Source organism: Anabrus simplex, chromosome 1 (assembly GCF_040414725.1).
Source record: "Anabrus simplex isolate iqAnaSimp1 chromosome 1, ASM4041472v1, whole genome shotgun sequence".
In the NCBI taxonomy this organism is placed as follows: domain Eukaryota; kingdom Metazoa; phylum Arthropoda; class Insecta; order Orthoptera; family Tettigoniidae; genus Anabrus; species Anabrus simplex.
The window spans coordinates 1,799,687,198-1,799,709,984 of NC_090265.1; the positions used below are offsets into that span (position 1 = coordinate 1,799,687,198).

A 22,787-nucleotide genomic window follows, 5' to 3' on the forward strand; every position below is an offset into this window, starting at 1 on the left:
AAATGGCAAATAAGTTAATATGGGAAGGACAGCTGATTCAGAAAGTGATGGAACCAACCAGAGGGAAAAATATCCTGGATGTGGTGCTGATAAAACCAGATGAGCTCTATAGGGAAACTGAAGTAATAGATGGTATTAGTGATCATGAAGCTGTTCTTGTGGTAGTTAAAAATAAATGTGATAGAAAGGAAGGTCTTAAAAGTAGGACTGTTAGGCAGTACCATATGGCTGATAAAGCAGGGATGAGGCAGTTTCTAAAAAGTAACTATGGTCGGTGGAAAACGGTAAATAAAAATGTAAACAGACTCTGGGATGGGTTTAAAGAAATTGTTGAGGAATGCAAAAACAGGTTTGTACCATCAAGGGTGGTAAGGAATGGTAAAGACCCACCTTATTATAATAGAGAAATAAAGAGACTAATAAGGAGGTGCAGACTGGAAAGAAATAGAGTGAGAAATGGCTGTGGAAGTAAGGAGAAATTGAAGGAACTTACTAGAAAATTGAATCTAGCAAAGAAGGCAGCTAAGGATAACATGATGGCAAGCATAATTGGCAGTCATACGAATTTTAGTGGAAAATGGAAGGGTATGTATAGGTATTTTAAGGCAGAAACAGGTTCCAAGAAGGACATTCCAGGAATAATTAATGAACAAGGGGAGTGTGTATGTGAGGATCTTCAAAAGGCAGAAGTATTCAGTCAGCAGTATGTAAAGATTGTTGGTTACAAGAATAATGTCGAGATAGAGGAGGAGACTAAGGCCAAAGAAGTAATAAAATTTACATATGATAACAATGACATTTACAATAAGATACAAAATTTGAAAACTAGAAAAGCAGCTGGAATTGATAAGATTTCTGGGGATATACTAAAGACAATGGGTTGGGATATAGTACCATATCTTAAGTACTTATTTCATTATTGTTTGGTCGGAGGAACTATACCAGATGAATGGAGAGTTGCTATAGTAGCCCCTGTGTATAAAGGAAAGGGTGATAGACATAAAGCTGAAAATTACAGGCCAGTAAGTTTGACATGCATTGTATGTAAGCTTTGGGAAGGCATTCTTTCTGATTAGGCCTATATTAGACATGTTTGTGAAATTAATAACTGATTCGATAGAAGGCAATTCAGTTTTAGGAAAGGTTATTCCACTGAAGCTCAACTTGTAGAATTCCAGCAAGATATAGCAGATATCTTGGATTCTGGAGGTCAAATGGACTGTATCGCAATTGACCTGTCTAAAGCATTTGATAGGGTGGATCATGGGAGACTACTGGCAAAAATGAGTGCAATTGGACTAGACAAAAGGGTGACTGAATGGGTTGCTATATTTCTAGAAAATAGATCTCGGAGAATTAGAGTAGGTGACGCTTTATCTGACCCTGTAATAATTAAGAGGGGAATTCCTCAAGGCAGTATTATCGGACCTTTATGTTTTCTTATATATATAAATGATATGAGAAAAGGAGTGGAATCGGAGGTAAGGTTTTTTGCGGATGATGTTATTCTCTATAGAGTGATAAATAAGTTACAAGATTGTGAGCAACTGCAACGTGACCTCGAAAATGTTGAGAGATAGACAGCAGGCAATGGTATGTTGATAAACGGGGTTAAAAGTCAGGTTGTGAGTTTCACAAATAGGAAAAGTCCTCTCAGTTTTAATTACTGCATTGATGGGGTGAAAGTTTCCTTTTGTCTAGGAAAGATCTTCATTGGGGTAATCACATAAATGGGATTGTAAATAAAGGGTACAGATCTCTGCATATGGTTATGAGGGTGTTTAGGGGTTGTAGTAAGGATGTAAAGGAGAGGGCATATAAGTCTCTGGTAAGACCCCAACTAGAGTATGGTTCCAGTATATGGGACCCTCACCAGGATTAGCTGATTCAAGAACTGGAAAAAATCCAAAGAAAAGCAGCTCGATTTGTTCTGGGTGATTTCCGACAAAAGAGTAGCGTTACAAAAATGTTGCAATGTTTGGGTTGGGAGGAATTGAGAGAAAGAAGAAGAGCTGCTCGACTAAGTGGTATGTGATTGAAATAATAACATTAAGTTATTTATTAGAGCACCTAATCAATACAAAATCGTCTTGGATGATTTACATAGATTTGTAAATGTACATGTTATTTAGACGCTTATTTTTAATTTAAGGTTAAGACTATGGCTGATGATGCCTTCAGGGAAGGCAAAACATGTACCACTATTAGCTAACAAATCTATGTAAATCATCCAAGACGATTTTGTATAGATTAGGTGGTCTAATAAATAACTTAATGTTATTATTTCAATCAAATATCATCAATACGGACCAAAAATGATATTTATTACATGTAAGTGGTATGTTCCGAGCTGTCAGCGGAGAGATGGCGTGGAATGACATTAGTAGACGAATAAGTTTGAATGGCGTTTATTAAAGTAGGAAAGATCACAATATGAAGATAAAGTTGGAATTCAAGAGGAGAAACTGGGGCAAATATTCATTTATAGGAACGGGAGTTAGGGATTGGAATAACTTACCAAGGGAGATGTTCAATAAACTTCCAATTTCTTTGAAATCATTTAGGAAAAGGCTAGGAAGGCAGCAGAAGTGGAATCTGCCAGACTGCCCTAAATGCAGATGAGTATTGATTGATTGATTGATAATAACTTATTCACCATTTGTTGGTCACGCTTTGACATTCGCATTTCCTTAGCGGTTAAAATAACGTTTCTTTCTGTGTCATTCCCCATATAACTGATTATCTTATCAATAAATCTGCATCAGTGTTAGCGCCAGCCTTGCCAGGTCTGCTCACGCCAAAAACATCAAGTTGCCTATTGTCTTTAGAGATGAATCTTATAGCTAGAATTTCCTGTTACTCATCCTTAGCTTTTTTATAGCTTACAAATTCTTCTTTCACCAGTATAAATACTCCCCCTTCTATCATTTCAGCATCCATCATATCACTTCTCAGCCATGATTCAATTCCTATTACAATATCTGGTAAATATATATATCTATCAAATAATTCTATTCCTTTCTTTACAATACTTCTGCAGTTTAACATTAACAAATTTATGCCATCCAAACTTGACTTCCTATACTATCATCACCCTGGTCCGTCCTCTTCCCTATGTCCTACCTACCCAATAGGATCTACAGAATGGCAGCTCACTGTGAAGTTCAGGCAGCCGAGTTGGCTTATGTAAAGAAAGTACCTCCATTGCTGAAATAAAGTCTCTTGTGCTGAATTACCTTTTGGCATGGATACACAAAAGTACATGAGAAAACCAGTGGGAATCTTAATTTCTTGTTTTAAACTTATACACTGACTACCCAAAGTTACTAAACTGATCACTTTCTAACATAAAATATAACTCCACTATGTCTGACAAATTCAACGTTGTCCAACATAAAAGGCCAACAATTCGAACATCATAACAATAATGAAAGAGCAATAAAGGAGCTCAATGTATATGTTTCTGGTGGTTATAGAACTGTCCACCTTCAAACACAAATAATTACACTGAATACAACATCTTCAGGGCTGCCGCATTTGAGTAAAAATATATCTCAATTTTACAGTTTAAAAATATTATTCAACATAACTGTTCCGGGGTATTCTGTGGAACACAGAGGTGAAAGAAGGTGCAGGTTTGAACGGGTCTATCTACGATAGTCAAAGATTAATTTAAAACTTTAAACCAAAAGTTATATTTCTTTTCAGATATTAAATTTCAACAAACAACAAGATTTCAGGTACAGAGGTGGTTTTCTACAAAATAGAAAAGCAAAAAAACCAAGAATAGGTAAGTTACGATTTGAGCTTCAAGCTCATAATTTACAAAGGTCCCAACATCACTAATGTTGCGTTTAGTTAGACAGGCAAGGAGACAAATCTCCTAATTTGTTTCAGAGGAAATTCTAAATTACAATTCTGAAGAGCACTTTGCTCCAGCGGTTACAAGTTACGGCCTTCCAAAGGCACTACTCAATATTACACAAATATCCATTACATTACAAGAAAGGAGCCTCAATGTTGCACCATTCTACCCAGGAGACTTACAGCCTACTCAATTGAACCATTAACTTTTACAATTCAGTTAAAAGCGTCTTTGCTCGATAACTTTTACACTTTCAGGCCTCTCTAGGCACAACCTACAATTTACAAGACCATATCAATGACCTTTTAAGTTTACACAGGGGTGTCTAGTACCCATTCTACGGGGCCTTTATGCAAATCAATAGATTCAATTACTGGCCCCAAAAACAAAATGTATGGAGGCGGACACTTGCGTTCTTTGTAATCAAGAGGTTAAAGCCCTACTTGGGCTTGTGGCCCCACGATGCAGAGGCTAATCCCACACTACTGAGGTGACAGATGAATAAGTTAAGTTACAATTTACAAGCGAAAACGGTTACAGAATCATAGTCACCTCACGATTAATTGAAGGGGAATTCGAGAGGGTAACACACTCTCTATCCCTGGTTTTCAGTTAAGTACTTTTGACTTACTTGAACTTTTACATGAGAAGAAAGAGAAGTTTACATTTTAGGAAATGGACTGTTACATAGTTAAAGACTGGAACCTTCCCCTCGAGTCGGCTTGCGGAGATAACTACTGAGTTAGAAACTGGTGGCCATTACCTTATCAGATGTTCTGCCTGCCGCCCCTGCCTCCTCTCTTAGCACACACACGCAATAGCACGATGATCGATAAGACAAGTTATTGCAAGTTGTCCACTTCATAACTGTATTGATGAGTATAATCAACAAGTATAATTAAAGAACCACCTAGTCGATACTTTATTTTTTGCGTTGGGCAAAATTAAATGTACATAATCACTCACAGAACATGTTTCGACCACTTAATGGTCATCGTCAGCTGTATAAGGAAAACTTAGATGAAAAATATTGGACAATAAGCACAAGTGTTAATCTTTAGGTTATGGAAAAGATATTTTCTGTGTCGATTGTTTGATTGGTGAAAGAAGATACCAAAGAACTTTTACTAATCAAACAATATCGTTCTACGTTGCAATTTTATTTGACGTAAATAAATATCACAGGAGAACACGTTCACTTCCTTCTTAAAATTACTTTATTTACACTGTATGTCACACCACGCAATTATACACATTCGCCAATGACACTATATACAACACTCAATAGCGGAGTACCCTGAAGTCGATTCTGACAAGTACAGATATCAACAACACTGACGCGCGCACTATAACATACTCCCTCTTGAATTCCCCACCTCACTCAAGTCCAATGATCTGACTCCACCTCAGAGCCCAACAGTCACTCCCAGTCCATCACTTGCCTGAGTCCCAAGAACTAAGAACTGCAAACTTAGAACTTCGAACTGCCTTCACTGACTGACAACTTGATATTTATACTACTCGATCAACTGTCTAGAATGATCGACTTGTGGAAGAGTTCTTACAACACTCTAATGGAACACACTCGAAACATTGATCGACCAGCTAGTCGAATGGGTACTCGAATGTTCTTTTCCTATTTAATAACACACATGGAAATATCTACAACATTCATAATGTCTCTACATGTTCTGGATAATAAAACTTTACAGTAAGTTTCCAGAACCTTTCATCTATACCAAATTATAGTACAATAAGTCTAACATACGAACATTATGGAATTTTCTACAGTTTTCGACCATATAGATTTTGAGGTTAAACAATACGTTTGAGGTTATACAATTTTATACTACATATTTACAGAGGAACCCTATACTAGTCATGTTTAACACTTAATAAAAGATAATTTAGCATTAAGTAAACTATAATTAAAATATATTAACCATACTAATTGAAGGTTTTACACCAATTACATTGTCGTACCTATGACAACAATCAACACAGCAAATAATTTTTCCATAACCTAAAGATTAATGCTTGTTCTTATTGTCCAATATTTTTCATCTAAGTTTTCCTTATACAGCTGATGATGACCATTAAGTGGTCGAAACATGTTCTGTGAGTGATTATGTATACTTAATTTTGCCCAAAGCAAAAAATAAAGTATTGATTAGGTGGTTCTTTAATTATACATGTTGAAGACAAGTTAGCTCGAAAAGGCGTCAGCTTTTACACCCGAGAGGAAGGTTCGAGAAGGCTCTGGACAAAACCAGACACACCCTCTCATTTTTATTGGACAGTCAGAAAGTTACAAGAAGCCTTGGTTGGCAGAAAAATAGATTCACAAAATTTTCTATTGGTTGAGATCCCAAGTTGGCGGGATTAATAAGAAGTGTTGCAAACCTTGAAGTATCAAAAACATGGAAAGTCAATTCAGGTCAAAAAACCTCTAAACACAACATTTCTTTAAATTTCTAGTTATTCCACTTTAACCAGACTGCATGACATAAGTTCTTTAATAGAGACATCTATGGAGAAAAGTCCAAACTTCTTGAAATCGATGTTGTAAACTTTGATACACTCAAAGAAACAAAAGAAATCCAGTCAGTTTAGGAAACCATAAAATAACACATTACTCTATCACTTTCATAGTGACATCTTTTGGTCAACGTCCCAACTTCTTGTACTAGCTGTTTCAATTTTTATGTACTAGATAGCGTTCTTGAGGGCGCTTCATTTAAATGCACGGGGTTGAGGTGTACCTCCCGGTACAATAAACATTGGAAACTACTGTGCATCTTGTATGAAATCACTTACTGTAATCAAAAACTGCCCACACTGCTTAATCAAGGGTTGTAGAAAACTGGTAATTCAAAAAAAAAAAAAAAAAAAAAAAAAAAGAGTAGGTAGCTTACATGTTTCAAAAAGAGTTGTAAATCTGCTTTTGAACTTGGCAGAGTTTTCTCCAAGGCAAACATGTAATATTTATTTGTTTCATTTACTATTTCTTGCATAAAAACAGGTGAAAAATGTCCTAACAGACCTAGAATAATTACACTATCTCCTTCATCAAAATCGTGCACAATTCTCTGCATATGGTTATGAGGGTATTTAGGGGTATAGTAATTTGTAAGAAAATGAACAAAAATTGGAAGATCAACTAAATACCTGGTAGTGGGCAACTGAAGAAGCAGGCATGGAAATAAGTTTAATAAAAATTGAGGTAATTAAAATCAGTAGAGAATGCAGAAAAATAAAGGATGTTAGTTGTAGCCTAATGGAAAAATTCTTAAAGAAGTAGATGCTTTTAAATACCTAGGAAGTAAACTAACTGGGAATGGGAACATCAAGGAATAAATTTAGTTAATTTCGCAGGTTGAACCGTGTTGTTGTTTTCTGTACGTTACGTACAGTTTGCCGAAGTTTCGAATTGCTGCCTGGGAGAATGATCACCTTGGATCGAGTAGGGGTATTTCAGTCACCTTTACAAAGAATACTGCAACGTATTTGAAACATTGGCAAACTGTACGTAACGTACAGAAAATAACACGTTTCAACGTGGAAAATAAACTAAAGAATTCTACACATCGTGGAAGCTTCATCTGTAAGATATCAGGGAATAAACTTCAGAGAAGATAGGAAATTGCTCTAAATGTTAACCGTGCATCAGGCATAATTAGAAATTGGAAATTACCTACCAAAGCAAAAATCAAGATATATGAATCAGAATGTTGGACTTGGACAAGAAAAAGATTCGAGTAGATTACAAACGACAGAAATGTGCTGTCTGCGAGGGAGCTTGAGTAAAACGAAAAGGGACAACATAGAAATGAAACAATACGAAACATGCTACAGATCAACCTCCTAAAAGAAACTATTGGAGATAAATAGGCTGAAATAGTTTGGCCACGTCAAAAGAATGGGACAAGAAAGATTACCAAGAAGAGCTCTGGAATGGGCAGAATCTGGAAGAAGGCCAATTCGAAGACCACAAACAAGATGGAAGGATCAGGTGGAGGATGATGTAAATCAGAGAGGACTACAATGGAAGACAGTGATAAACATTGGACTGTGAGAAAAAAAGAGAAAATTTGAAAAGGTTCTGTGAATGACCTGCATAAGCAGAAATGTATCAGGAAGAAGAAGAAGAAAAAAAGATGAGAGCCTGTCCACAGCAACAAGGAAATGCACTTTTTAATTTTCCATAATTTCTGTCTGTCTGGTTGGAGGTGGTGATTATTGTTTTAAGAGGAAGTACAACTAGTCAACAATCCTCTATATAACACTAATCAGAGAAAAAAAATGGAAGGGGTCCGACACTTCGAAAAATGAAGGTATCGGCCAAAGGAAGGCAAGGGCCACGAAGGGCATGAAAATGAAAGACTCCCTAGCCCTCGCAAACCTAATAGCGTCGGGGTCGGAAAAGAACAAGAGTAGACCAAGGTAGGTCGGATAGGATAGATGAAAGTTAGGAGCCTGGCACAAGTAAGCAGAAGCAATGCCAGGACTCAGCTAAGGGCCCCGTGGACGCCAATCCACGCTCCATAGTTCAGAGCCCCTGGGGCCCCTTTTAGTCGCCTCTTACGACAGGCAGGGGATACCGTGGGTGTTATTCTACCGCCCCCACCCACAGGGGTAGTCTATCTGTCTGTCTGTCCGTCCGTCTGTACACACTTCACAAGAAAATGGCTGAAGAGAATTCAATGAAAATCGGTATGCAAAGTCGGGGAATGAGTCGCTACAGTCTAGGCCTTAAATAATTGTATTCACGCTGAGAGAAATGGTAGTTTAGGGGAAGGGCTAAAATTTAATTCTCAGATATTATGTCATTAGTAGTTGTATCGATAAATAGGCGAAGGTGAAAGATTACAGCCTTGTCTAACCCCTGTAAGTACCCTGAACCAAGAACTCATTCTACAATCAATTCTCACTGAAGCCCAAAAGTCAACATAAATGCCTTTGATTGCTTTTAATAATCTACCTTTAATTCCATAGTTCCCCAGTATGGCGAACATCTTTTCCCTTGGTACCCTGTCATATGCTTTCTCTAGATCTACGAAACATAAACACAACTGCCTATTCCTCTCGTAGCATTTTTCAATTACCTGGCACATACTGAAAATCTGATCCTGACAGCCTCTCTGTGGTCTGAAACCACATTGGTTTTCATCCAACTTCCTCTCAACAACTGATCGCACCCTGCCTTCCAAGATGCCACTGAATACTTTGCCTGGTATACTAATCAATGAGATACCTCAATAGTTGTTGCAATCCTTCCTGTTCCCTTGCTTATAGATAGGTGCAATTACTGCTTTTGTCCAATCTGAAGGTACCTTACCAACACTCCACGTTAGTTTTACTACTCTATGAAGCCATATCATCCCTGCCTTCCCACTATACTTCACCATTTCAGGTCTAATTTCATCTATTCCTGCTGCCTTATGACAATGGAGTTTATTTACTATCCTTTCCACTTCCTCAAGCATAACTTCACCAACATCATTTTCCTCCTCCCCATGAGCTTAGCTGTTCACAACACCACCAAGATGATTTCCTTTTACATTGAGAAGATATTCAAAATATTCCCTCCACCTCTCCAGTGATTCCCTGGGATCTATTATGAGTTCACCTGAATTACTCAAAACACTGTTCATTTCCTTTTTCCCTCCCTTCCTAAGATTCTTTATTACTGTCCAGAAAGGTTTCCCTGCTGCCTGACCTAGCCTTTCCAGGTTGTTACCAAAATCTTCCCATTACTTCTTTTTGGATTCAACAACTATTGGTTTCGCTCTGTTTCTTTCATCTACGTACCAATCCCTGTCTGCCTCGGCCCTTGTTTGGAGCCATTTTGTGATAAGCATTCTTTTTACGTTTACAAGCTGTTCTCACTTCATCATTCCACCAAGATGTTTGCCTTTTCCCATCTTTACACACAGTTGTTCCTAGGCATTCCCTTGCTGTTTCTACTACAGCATCCCTGTATGCCACCCATTCACTTTCTATATCCTGAACCTGCTTACTGTCTACTGTTCGAAACTTCTCACTAATCATATCCATGTACTTCTGTCTAAATGCCTCGTCCTGGAGATTTTCTACCCGTACCTGGGGAGTGAATTAATGGAGAATGCTCGACTGGATGCTGAGATTAGTAAAAGGATTCAAGCTGGAAGTTGTTTCTATCATAGTGTAAGAAATATGTTATGGGACAAAGATGTGCCAATGGAAGCAAAGGATACTATGTACAAGATGTATTACGTACCCATAACAACTTACAGAGCAGAAACTTGGACAATGACAAAGAAGGATGAGAGTCGAATACAGGCAGCCGAAATGAAATTCTTGAGGAGTATGACACAGAAGAGTAGAAGAGACAAAATAAGGAATGAGAAAAACCGGGAAGAAATTGGAGAGGAAAAAATGAATGATAGAATAGAGAAGAGCCGACTAAGATGGTTTGGGCACATAAAGCGAATGAGCGACGAAAGAATGCCAAAAACGTGATGGAAATGCGAATGCAAGGAAGGAGAGGCCGTGGACGACCACTATTGAGATGGAAGGATACCATCCAACGCAGCATTATAGAAAGAAACCTGGACTGGGACACAGTGTTGGAGGAGGAGTGGTGGAAAGACCAAAGAAAGTGGAGAGGAACCATATTTGCCCCTACCCGGCTACAGCTGGATAAAGGGAAATGATGATGATTCGTTTGCAGACAGATTTCACTTTCTCTACCCTAGGCCTAGAGATACTTAGTTCACTACAGATCAGATAGTGGTCTGTATCATCAAAAAATCCCCGGAAAACTCGTACATTTCTAACAGATTTCCTGAATCAATAAATGAAAGAAAGGTTCCCCTTAATCGATACTTTCTCTTTTTTATTTAGCCTTAATAATTAATAATTAATAATTAATAATCACAGAACATGTTTCAATTGCTTAGCAATCATCATCAGCTGTTTTACATGTAGCTGTCGAGGACAGCTGAAACAAACCCACACCCGTAGCACGGGAAGTAAAGAAAACAAACAGGACGAGGGTCGTAATACAGACAATCTAACTTAACAAGTTCTTGAACACCAAATAGTAGACTTCATTCAACAGCGGGCCACACTTGTCCACGTAATAAGAGACAAGTGACGGGGAAGAAAAACCAAAAGCCGTTTTAAGAAGACATAAACACTTCATAAACATTTCAACAGGAACATTTTACCAAAAAATCTCCAAGTTTTTAACAGCAAGTGATTTTAATGGAAAAGCTCTCAGGACTTATAGTGAACCTAAAACATTTTAGTCCAATAAGTGTTTTTAATATTAAGTTTAATGTCCAACTACCAACCGCCCTCAATGCACTCCCCCCGCCCCCCCTCCTCACCCACTTATACGCTTTCTACTAACACCTGTTTTTAATGTTTTAATGTAAATTATGAGATTGATTTTATGCTATTTTTACCTAAGCTACATGAAAAAGAGCTGATGATGATTGCTAAGCAATCGAAACATGTTCTGTGATTATTAATGTCTTTATAAATATCCCAAGGCTAAATAAAAAAGAGAAAGTAATGATTAGGTGAAACCTTTTTTTCATTTATTGATTGGATTACATTATCGATATGGGAATGAAGTGGATAGTTTGTAATAGATTTCCTGAATTCGAAGTCTGTTAAGATATAGTCTATTATGGATCTGGTACCCTTAGCCTCCCATGTGCAGCGGTGAATAGCCTTCTTCTTCTTCTTCTTCTTCTTCTTCTTCTTCTTCTTCTTCTTGCGTTACGGCCTCTGTAGGACCACGGACAGCTCCTTCATGGATTGCATTTTCTTCTTCTCCTCCCAGAACCTCTTCATCCTTTCTCTTCTTCTCTCCCGCTCTTCTTCCGAGATATTCAGTATCCTCTTCTCTTGTCTACTCCACTGGTGACTCTCAATCCTTTTCCTGTATCCATCCCTATCGTTGATCTCTGGCATATTAGTCGGTATGTACTTGCTTTTCCAATTTTCCTTTTCTTCCACCTTGATCCCCAATTCTGACCAATCTTTCCGGAGTTCAACTACCCACTTGGTTCCTGTCTTTCCTTGTGTCCTCGCTGTTGTTTCCCATACTCTTTTCGTCATTCTATCCATATTCATCCTGATTACATGTCCCGCAAACCGTGCTCTTTTCAGTCTGATTTCTTCTGAGATTGTCCTCATGTTCCGGTATAGTTCTTCCCTGGGTCTCCTCATCCATCTCTCACCTCCTCTCTTAGGGCCTAGTATTTTCCTCAATATTTTTCTCTCTTCTTTCTCTAGTTGTTCCGCACCATTTCTTCCTAGTGCTATTGTCTCAGCAGCATATAATACAGCATTTCTCACCGTTGCCTTGTAATGTCTGATCTTTGCGTCTGTAGATATATTCTTTTTATTGTATATATCTCTGGTCATACAGAAGGCTGATCGCATCTTCTTTATCCTCTCTGTTATTCCCTCATTTCTCCTATTCCTTCCTGTTATAAATTCTCCTAGGTACTTGAATTTGTCCACCTTTTGCACGGTGCCTTCCGGTGTTGTCCAATCCTCAGTGGTATTCAATGTCTTTGTCTTGTTGTAGGCGATCCTCAGTCCTACCCTTCCGGCTATATTGCTTAAGTTGTTGAGTTGTGTCTTTGCATCTTCTTCTGTCTCACTTACTATAACTATGTCGTCCGCAAAGGCTAGACAATCTACTTGGGCCCTATTGTCCTTTTTGTCCCCAACATGCGTCTTTGGTATTCCCATTGTCTCATTCATTGTTCTCCACTGTCTGATGACTTCATCCAGAGCTATGCTGAACAACATTGGTGATAATCCATCTCCTTGTTTGACACCAGTGTTGATATCAAATTCTTCAGAGAGTACTCCTCTGAATCTCACCCTTGCCTTTGTGTCTGATAGAATTTCCATTATGAGTTCATGTGTAGTGCCATCTAATCCTCTGTTCTTCAGTATTCTTCCAAGAGTTTGTCTGTCGATGGAGTCATATGCCTTAGTGAAATCTACAAAGGTTACCACCGTTTTTTTGTTCTTTAAGGCCTTATGCTTGAAGAATGTATTCGTAACTGCTAAACCCATACTAGCACAGAAGTCCAGCAAACGCTTCCCATTCCCATTAGCTTCCATATCTTCCCCACATTTACCAATCACCCTTTCGTATCCTTCAGTTCTATTCCCAACTCTCGCATTGAAATCGCCCATTAACACTATTCTATCCTTGCTGTTGACCCTGACTGCGGTGTCACTCAATGTTTCATAAAACTTGTCAACTTCATCCTCCTCTGCACCCTCACATGGTGAATACACTGAGATAATTCTAGTCCTAATTCCTCCAACTGACAAATCTACCCACATCATTCGCTCATTTACATGCCTAATAGAAACTATGTTGCGTGCAATGGTATTCCTGATAAAGAGCCCTACCCCAGACTTTGCCCTTCCCTTTCTAACACCCGTCAAGTACACTTTATAATCTCCTACCTCTTCCTCGTTATCCCCCCTGACCCGAATATCACTTATTCCTAGCACATCCAGATGCATCCTCTTTGCTGACTCAGCCAGTTCTTCCTTCTTTCTTCCATAAGCCCCATTAATACTGACAGCTCCCCATCGAATTCCATTTCGTTCGCCAAGTTGTTTCCAAGGAGTCCCTCACCTGTCAAATGGGAGTGGGACACCGTTACTCCCATAGGTCTGAGGCTTGCTTAAAATATTCTGAGCTCGGTAAATTCATGAAGCAGGATGCTACCCTACTTACACATAGTCCAAGTGAGGATCTCTCCTCTAACGGGTTATGGACCACCGGTGGACTGTATAGTCCTAGCCGCCTGAGCACAAGAAGGGCCACGACTCAGAATATGTCCGAGATGCCCACTCCTATTCCATAGCAACTGGTATCCCGACTCTCAGGACCACTTACTAGGCCACTCAGCCGTTGCCCATGGTTCACGAACTAGGACGTGACAACAGTTACCCACAAACATGAACCACTCAAAGAATAAATCAAGAAAAAACCAAGGCATTAGAGAGAGAAGATGGATCCACAGTACATGATGAAAAGGGTACTCGGAAGGTGATGGCAAAGCATTTTGAAAAACTTTATAATGAGGATGACTGCTCGGAGGAAGGAGATAAGAAAATGGAAATAACAGTTGGAGAAAAAGAAGAGAACCCGATGTGGGAACTTGTAAGGGCAATGAAAGCAATGACCAAAGGTAAAGCCAGTGGAAAAGACTAATTCACTGCTGATATGATTAAGGCAGCAGGAAGCATTGGACTGCAGTGGCTATACCAAGCCCTCAATGCCATATGGAAGGATGAAAGGATACCTGAAGATTGACAAAAAGGAAGCACTGTACCACTGTTCAAAAAGGAAATAGGAAGAAATGTGAAAATTATACAGTTATAACCCTATTATCACATGGGCTAAAAATAATGAAGTCATAGACAAAAGACTGAGGGATATAATAGAAAAACAGTTAGAGGAAGAACAATATGACTTTAGACCAAATAGATCAACAATAGACTTGATATTTACAGTGCGAATGATAATGGAAAAACATCTGGAAAGGAACAAGGAAATCACATTCTTATTTTTAGATTTTGAAAAAGCTTATGATACAGTTAAGAGAAAACATGTATGGGAATGCCTACTGAAAACGAATGTACCAAAATCATTAATTAACAAGATAAAAATATTGTATCATGAGAGTAAAAGCAGTGTACATTTGGGGAGTGGTGACTCTGTAACATTTTATACAAAAACAGATCTCAACCAAGGAAGTGCACTGTCGCCATTATTGTTTATTATATTGGTGGATGAAATCATAAAATGTGTAAAACAGAGTAAAGGTACAAAATTTTATCATCAAGTCAGAGAGCTTTTATGGGATGACAAAGTACCCAAAAGAACAAAATTAACATTATATAAACAGTATTTCATACAAATAGTAACACATGGACTAGAAACGCTAATAACTAATAAGAGACAAGATAGTAAGATCCAAGCAGTAGAAATGAAATTTTTAAGAACATCAGTTAAAAAGACAAGAAGAGATAGAATTCAAAATATTAACATCAGGGAAGAGCTAAATATAGAACCGTTAGTACAGAACATACAGAAAGCAAGACTGAGATGGTTTGGACATGTAAAAAGAATGGGAAGGTAGCAAGAAGGGAATTGGAAAGGGAAAGAGAAAGAGGCCAGTTGGAAGACCGAGAAGGTGGATGGATCAGATTTGGAAGGACATTCGAGAAGCTGCATTGGATGAGGCGGAAGTAATGGAGCAGGAAAAGTGGAAGAACAGAAAGGAGTAGAGGAGGCTTGTTAACTACACCCGGGTGACTGGAGTGGGACATTGATGATGATTATGAGTTTCTATTATAACCATTTTCTTGGGCTATGTTAAAGGAGAAAAAGTAGTGTATCAGAAATGTTAGAGAAACTTGGGTGGGAAACTTTAAGTAATAGAAGGGAGAAAACTAGACTTATAGGATTATATAAAGCCTATACAGGAGAGGAAGCATGGGGGGAAATCTCTGAGAGGCTTCAGTTGGACAATAATTACATCGGCAGAGCTGATCACAAGTATAATAATAATAATAATAATAATAATAATAATAATAATAATAATAATAATAATAAATGTTATTTGCTTTACGTCACACTAACTACTTTTACGGTCTTCAGAGATGCCGAGGTGCCGGAATTTAGTCCCGCAGGAGTTCTTTTACATGCCAGTAAATCTACCGACGCGATGCTGTCGTATTTGAGCACCTTCAAATACCACCGGACTGAGTCAGGATCGAACCTGCCAAGTTGGGGTTAGAAAGCCAGCACCTTAACTGTCTGAGCCACTCAGCCCGGCAAGTATAAAATTAGACTGGATTTTAGCAGAAGTGACTGGGGTAAATTTTCATTCATTGGGAAGGGCGTGAAGGAGTGGAACATTTTACCAAGGGAAGTGCTTGATCCTTTTCCAAAATCTGTACAGATATTCAAGAAAAGAATAAACAGCAACAGCAACAGAGAAAAGAAATGTCAGAGGGCATTTGATCTGTGCAGTTTATTGTAAATTAAGAATTTCTGTGAATAATTCGATCCCCTGGTCTAGGAAGATGGGACAGCCAAAGTAGGGGACTGCCTGTAGGGGTGAAGAGGACCCTGGGACCGCTACGGTAGCTGTGAAGGCCCTTCAGGAACTCAGAAAAGCGGTGGCAAAAGTAGTTCTGGTTAAGACGCAGCAGGTCATTATGCATGTTAGGTACCAAAATGGGTTAAAAAAAAGTGCAATGTAAATTTAAATCTTATAGCAGTTAGACAGTATTATTTGAAGGTGATACCACATACAGTATATGAGTTGATTATGTGTGTAAGTACAGAAGATATTAAGACTAGAATTTTGTAAATAATATAAATTTATTTAGGATGAGCTGTATGTTAAATAGAAAAAAAGTTATTGTAAATTGTACAATACTCTATTTTAGGAAAATGTCTTCTCTTCTATTTAATTTAAAATTTAGTGCTTGATAATAATGTATTTTTGTGTATCATTTGCCACTGAGGTAGAGACCTCTTTTGCAAATAAAGTGATTTTGATTTGTGTTTATTTCTTTCTTGTAGTTATTTTTTAGAAAGGGGAACATTATGAGTTCTATAGATCAAACTATAAAAGGCTGCTTTTTTGTGGGATCCTGGGTGTATTGAATCTTGTATGATTGTGTTGCTTGTACATGATCATCTGAAACACCACACACTGACATTGTACGATATGGAGTGTCAAATGTACTTGAGACATCTGACTTCCTCTGCCAGGATTGAGAATGTGACCTTGGGAGCAGAGGCTGATATTCAACTGCTGATCCACAGCTGTTTTACCAATTTTGTTTTTTAAATACAGGAGATACATGAAAAAAAGCCAACAACTGAAATACATGAGAACCCAAGAAATATACGAGATACATAGCAATTGTAACCTACTATATATTCATTTTGACGATACTTACAGCCTGTTTCTTAGTGGGAAGCTTCCCCATGATATTGTCCATGACAGCTTTTGTAACTGGGTCACTATTACTGAAGCTGGAAGAAAGTGGCCCGTCGCAAGGCTTTCTCTCAAGGACGGTGGTGACCGCAGCAACAGCAGGTACAGTTGGGACGGGTAGAGGTGCCACCAAGGGCTGGCTGAGTGGAACTGCGGCAGGTATTGCTGCCCTGAGATAGGAGAAACACAGCAAATGAGCCAACAAGGAAAACACTGGAAATGTCACATGTTGACTACCGGGCAAGCCAACAAGCTTTGAGGGAACTGAGCTCAACTGCTCCTCTTGTACAGTAAGCAGTGCTAATAGTAGAGCTAAGATTCATAACTGCGCACAGAATCAGCTCGTGCTGACTGAGCTCCAAGTCGTACTGCGATTCATAAACTTAACAAATGTTGGAAAATAGGCAATGCTGGAGATAAGAAGCGACTATTATCTCTGGGGTTTATTAAAAGATAAAGTGCAAATGAAAAATCTACACAACTTAGATCAGGTGTGTCGGGGTCACGAGCTGCGTGCATGAGAAATGGCTGTTACAAGCGCTCGCCCAGCACATTATCAGATAGCAGTGTATATTACACGTTCATAACTATGGTTTTCCGTACATATTCTTTTATATAAAGACAAAAAGCACCCATTAAGCGCCAAGCCAACAACAAATAAGTAAACTTGTTCAACACGGCATTTGCACAAATAGCCCAAAACAATCACACTCATCATCATCATGTCCGGCTCATGCCTCTCCTCTTCAGTAACTGAATTCCAGTCTAGTCTTATACTGTTCTTGACAGAGTCCATCAATCTTGCCCTCTTTCCTTCTATCTTAGGCTCCAACACCTGTTTTGGTATCCTTCCTTCCTCCATTCTCATAATTTGTCCAAAACATTTCAATTTACTCTTCACCATCCTATTACTCAGTTTTTCTACCCCTATCTCTTTACTGACTTCAACATTTCTTACTCTATCTTCCCTACCGCACTCCTCAGGATCTTCATCTCACTGGCCTGAATTTTTCTCTCAGTTCTTCCTGGTAGCAGGTAGGGACCCTCTTTGGAAGCAGTCCTGCCTATGCGAGTCCCAGAGGGTCACAGCTCAGGGTTATGAGTGAAGATCTTCACGACATCTACAGCGGAGAAGATAGACTTTGAAACGGTGGAAGATTATGGAAGAGGCAGCTCAGTGCTTGGCGAATAGTATGAGTACACTATTTATCAGCAGCGTTTGTTTCCCATGTTAGGGGAATCTGTTGCCCATGTAAGGGGTAGCCAAAATAACTGCTGGCAGTAGCTCTAAAATCCCTTTGGTAGTAGAGACCCCATCGGAACAATAGCCTACAATGAGCGAGTGTCTTCCAGGAAAATAATTAATAAAAGTTGCTGTTTTTTTTTTTTTTTTTTTTTTTTTTACGGGCTTAACATGCTTAACTTTTCTATGAACAGTTATGAAGTGAAATAATGTTGAATAGTATGTCACTACAATATTGCATCTGTAGCAAATTATTCAATTAATATACTCACAGACTCAACACAATTTGATAATTCGACTATTAGGGCTTTTCAGTGCACTCGCGTGATGCCATTGATCTTCTTACATGATACTGTATGTGTTTTTAAGTACAAGGGACTGTGCTTCTCTATCATGATCACAATTTAAGAAAAAAAGATCAACCATTCCTCACCAAGTGGAAGATGTCTTTCATTTACGGTCTGTGCTTCCATTTGATGTTTCAACCAGTCATCAGTAGCTGTGCACAGGTATTTCTAACACGGGCAACATGCTTATGACGCCCCTGACTTAGATAATCTCGAGAAGATCATCTGTCGAAAAATAAATTCAATTTCTAGAGGTAATCAAGAAGAGTGATATATAGAGCCCGGATTTCCATGCACTATCAAATCTCAAAATATGCATGCATTCATGCACTATCATATGGTAAAAGATGCACAATAAACTGGAAAATATGCACTATCAAAATTCAGTTCCTTTTGAAACATTAACAAAAACTACCCTAATTTCTCCAAACTGTCTTGATTTAAGCTCATCCGTTTATCATTCAGCACATACTTAAGCACAGAAAATTATCTTTTTACATCATGAGAAGTGATAGATGCATAATTCAATGAAGACATTTGGACAAAGTGAGGTCAAATTGTAGGTCTTTTGCATTTTCACCACAATACGTCTTTTATAAGCTTGACGAATTCAAAATAAGGATTTGAACGAATTAGTTTGTTCAACTTATCTCTATCTGCGGCAGCTGCTTCTCCATGCGATGATTGCCGACACATTTGAATGTCCTCAATAAGTGGTAACGACTGCTTGCTGCGATAACACAGACGTGTGACGATTGAGAGTTCCGGGTAGGACATTCCAGGATAACAACGGTAGAGGGTTCAATGAAAAACCAGAATTTGTAAGCTGCTATCCCAGTAACGCGGCACCACAGAAGTGCGATACAAGGTTTCTTTTGTTCGTCTAACAGATGAAAAATGAGCCGTCAATGATTAATGCACAATTTACGGTTCAATTTATAGCAATGTATAACTAAAACTGGGACACCTTATTCCTAAGAATTAGATTTCAACGTGGGGCCTTCCGACTTTTGTCATTGTTTACTCAAGCAACAGATAAGGAAGTGTTTGGTTAATTGCATTATACTGTAGGACCTGTACCGTATGTAGGCTACTAACTATGGTTGTCACATAGGATGCCAGGAATACATTCTCTCCGTCTCGCAGTAATAGACATACTGTAGCCTACAACGTGAAAAATTGTCCCAAATTCTGCAAACTAACATTCAGAAAATGCACTATGATGCAAGTTAACAATATATATGCGCCAAAGTCAGAATAAAAGTCATATTATGCAATATTAAAGTCCAAATATGCGCTATTAAATCCAAAATCTTCCAAATATGCATTATGCATGAATTTTCTCCGAAAAATGCCAAAACATGCAAACATCCATGGAAAAAGAACGGTTATTTGGAATTGTTAAGCCGTAAAACGAATATTTGCAAAGTTTAAGAAGTGTAGCTAGCTTATTTAAAAACATGCATTTGCATGGAAATCCAGGCTCTAGTGATATATAATGAAGGAAAGCTGTTTCAACATCTCCTTGTGTGACAGGGGTGAGTACTATAACCTTCCAATGGCTTCCAGATCAGTTATAGGTTATGTTAAAGAACAGGTCAACGAAAATTACACGGAAATATGCGTCCAGTTTTTATACGTAAAACTGTGTCTGTCAGCCGAGATAACTCGCGCATTTGAATAAGCTCAAAACCCCGTGGTCATTGGATAATTATATTCAGAAAATATCATTTAATGTATAAGCGAAAACCAATAAATGAAGTTTGCATGTCAGCGGTAGAATAAAGCAAGTCTTATATGTGACATTCAGGTCCAGCAATGACATATGCGGCGGAGGCCATGGTTGGAACGATGAAAGTTCAGTGATCAAGAAGGCGTTGATGACATAATCGATTGTATACGTCAAGAAGATATGAGTGAACGGTGAAGCGTGTTCCTTTGCATAACTTCCTAGTTAACAGAGTGACATTATCATAGAGAAAATTCTTCAAATGTCAAAAACAGATAGAAAGGAATTTATAAACTAACGATCTTGTCAGAAATTATGAAATTCGAACCAATATTATTATTGTAATATTTTAATAGGATTTTGTTTTGTGAACAATGATGTAAAAATTGAAACTGAAAGTCGAGAAAGAACTGGTTGACACATTCTAAGAAAGAGCTAGTTGAAATTGTGGGATTTGAAGTCATTAAGAGAGAAATATAGAAAAAAAAATAGTAGTAATAGTAGTAGTAATAGTAATAGTAAGAAACAAGGCGAGTGTTTTCGGTTAATATTGAGATATAGGTAAGGTGTATTCTGCCCAAAGGCAGGGACGAACCTCCGCAGAGGTGTGTCTGAGCCGGAGTTTACGTACGGTAGGGTGGCTAGTTCCTTTCCACTTCTCCATTCCCTCACCCCCCACCAACGGCGCATGGCAACCCATCGAAACCTTGACCACGCCCAATGTTGCTTAACTTTCAACACGGCTACGGGCGTTGACATACTGAGATATTGTATGATATAGTTGTATTAATTCCGATTGTACAACTTTCAGGTCAGAATGCATATGATGGTTGAAGACTGTTTCTGTAATGTCAAAATCAGATCCATTACGAGGGCTTGAATGGGATTAGTGTCCTGACAGGCCTGGATCTATGGTGATATGAAATGAAAATTTAAATCCAACCAAATGAGAGGATGGAGAATAGCTTCAAGAATCCATCAACAATAAGTATCCAAGATATTGTCTTTCCTCTATTTTATCATGTAAAATGCATAGCAGTAGCGTAGATCTCTCTTTTATGTATATAGACAAGAAAGATGTTCCACCTATCAATACTTTATTTATTATGAACACATTCACATCAGTACTGGTTTCGGCCACCTATGGCCATCAGCAGGTGTATTACAATATTGTAGCTATTAGACATTGGTGTGTCCCAAAGATGTTATTATTGATTGAAGCATCCGGATGTCTAATGGCGTTAAAGATAAAATGTATTGTCATAATGTTTTGTTTATATGGGGTTGAAATAGTATCTATGACCAATGTGGCAGTGATAGGCTACATTAAAAATAAAAACTTATTGCATATACATTAAACACATTAAACATATTACAATACCCTTGATAAGTTTAAACACACTAAAATGTAAGGTACATGTATGTTAAAACACTTAAAATTTGAGAGTTCATGCTCTCTGGAGTTCCTTCTTCAAGCTTCCTTGTAATTCTTGCACCTCTGTGTTGTAACTTTTTGTATAAATACTAATAAATAATAATAATCAACTATAATCATTGCCCCACACATGGGTGCCAATTGTAACTATTTATGAACACCAAATAAATTATCTGAATAAAAAAATATATAAATAACATTACTCGAAAACTTAATAAAATACTTGAAAGAAATTAAATTAATAAACATAATTATCAAAAAGTCCGTAGTATGGGCGCCAGAGTTCACCAGAATGGATCCCTCGAATTTAGATAGAGCATAATAATTCTTTATATCCCAGGGCATGTACATAATGGTGCGTACTGGTACATCTGCAACAGAACTTACCTAACCTTCTGAAAATGACTAAATATGTAGGAACTGCACCTAGGTTCATCAATAACTCCACTGATTCTAAAATAGCTAACTATATTCTCAATAAAATCCGTGAATGAGCACCTCATCAACACAACAAAATACACTTATAATACACAAACAAAAGATTGCTGGAAGACTCCATATTTACAACAATGAAAACAGTGGGAAAACAAAAGGGAGAACTAAGCTACCATTTGTATTTAGTTCATTGAACAATGTACATATATGTATATAAGAAGCCTTCACAGTCTCTGTATCAACACGACTTGCCGATTCTCATAATCAGCACTTATAAAATCACACAGATACTGTACCTCGTAATACTGTGTTCAGAGACTTTAACACTTGTTGTCAAGATATATTCATTTGAGCAACATACGCTTGTCGACCCCGAACATAAATTATGGAACGTCTGAGATAGCTTTCACCAACATATAATGCCAGGCTGCCATAAGTGCTACAATACATAATTGTATGTCAGTCACTTTTCACAAACATAAAAACACTACGGTCCACAAACGTTTGAAGTCCAGTCCAGTATAGTGCAGCAGTGTCACTCCAGTACCGTACATCCAGTTTCACTCCCGCGTGTGTTCGCACTCCCTCATCCCCGTACAGTGTGTCCACACCACTTCCTTCTCGTACAGTGTGTCAGCACCACTTCCTTCCCGTACAGTGTGTTTGCACCACTTCCTTCTC

At 38.2% G+C, this 22,787-nt stretch overlaps 1 protein-coding gene across 1 annotated transcript in view; it reads right to left on the bottom strand.

Moving 5' to 3' along the window:
* The window catches only part of LOC136883036 (zinc finger protein 385B), a 243,694-nt gene that overhangs the window by 183,336 nt on the left and 37,571 nt on the right, over positions 1-22,787 (bottom strand). Inside the window, exon 3 of the mRNA XM_068229777.1 lies at positions 16,880-17,087. Within this exon, the coding sequence (XP_068085878.1) occupies positions 16,880-17,087 (208 nt within the window). The remainder of the gene's footprint in view (positions 1-16,879; positions 17,088-22,787) is intronic.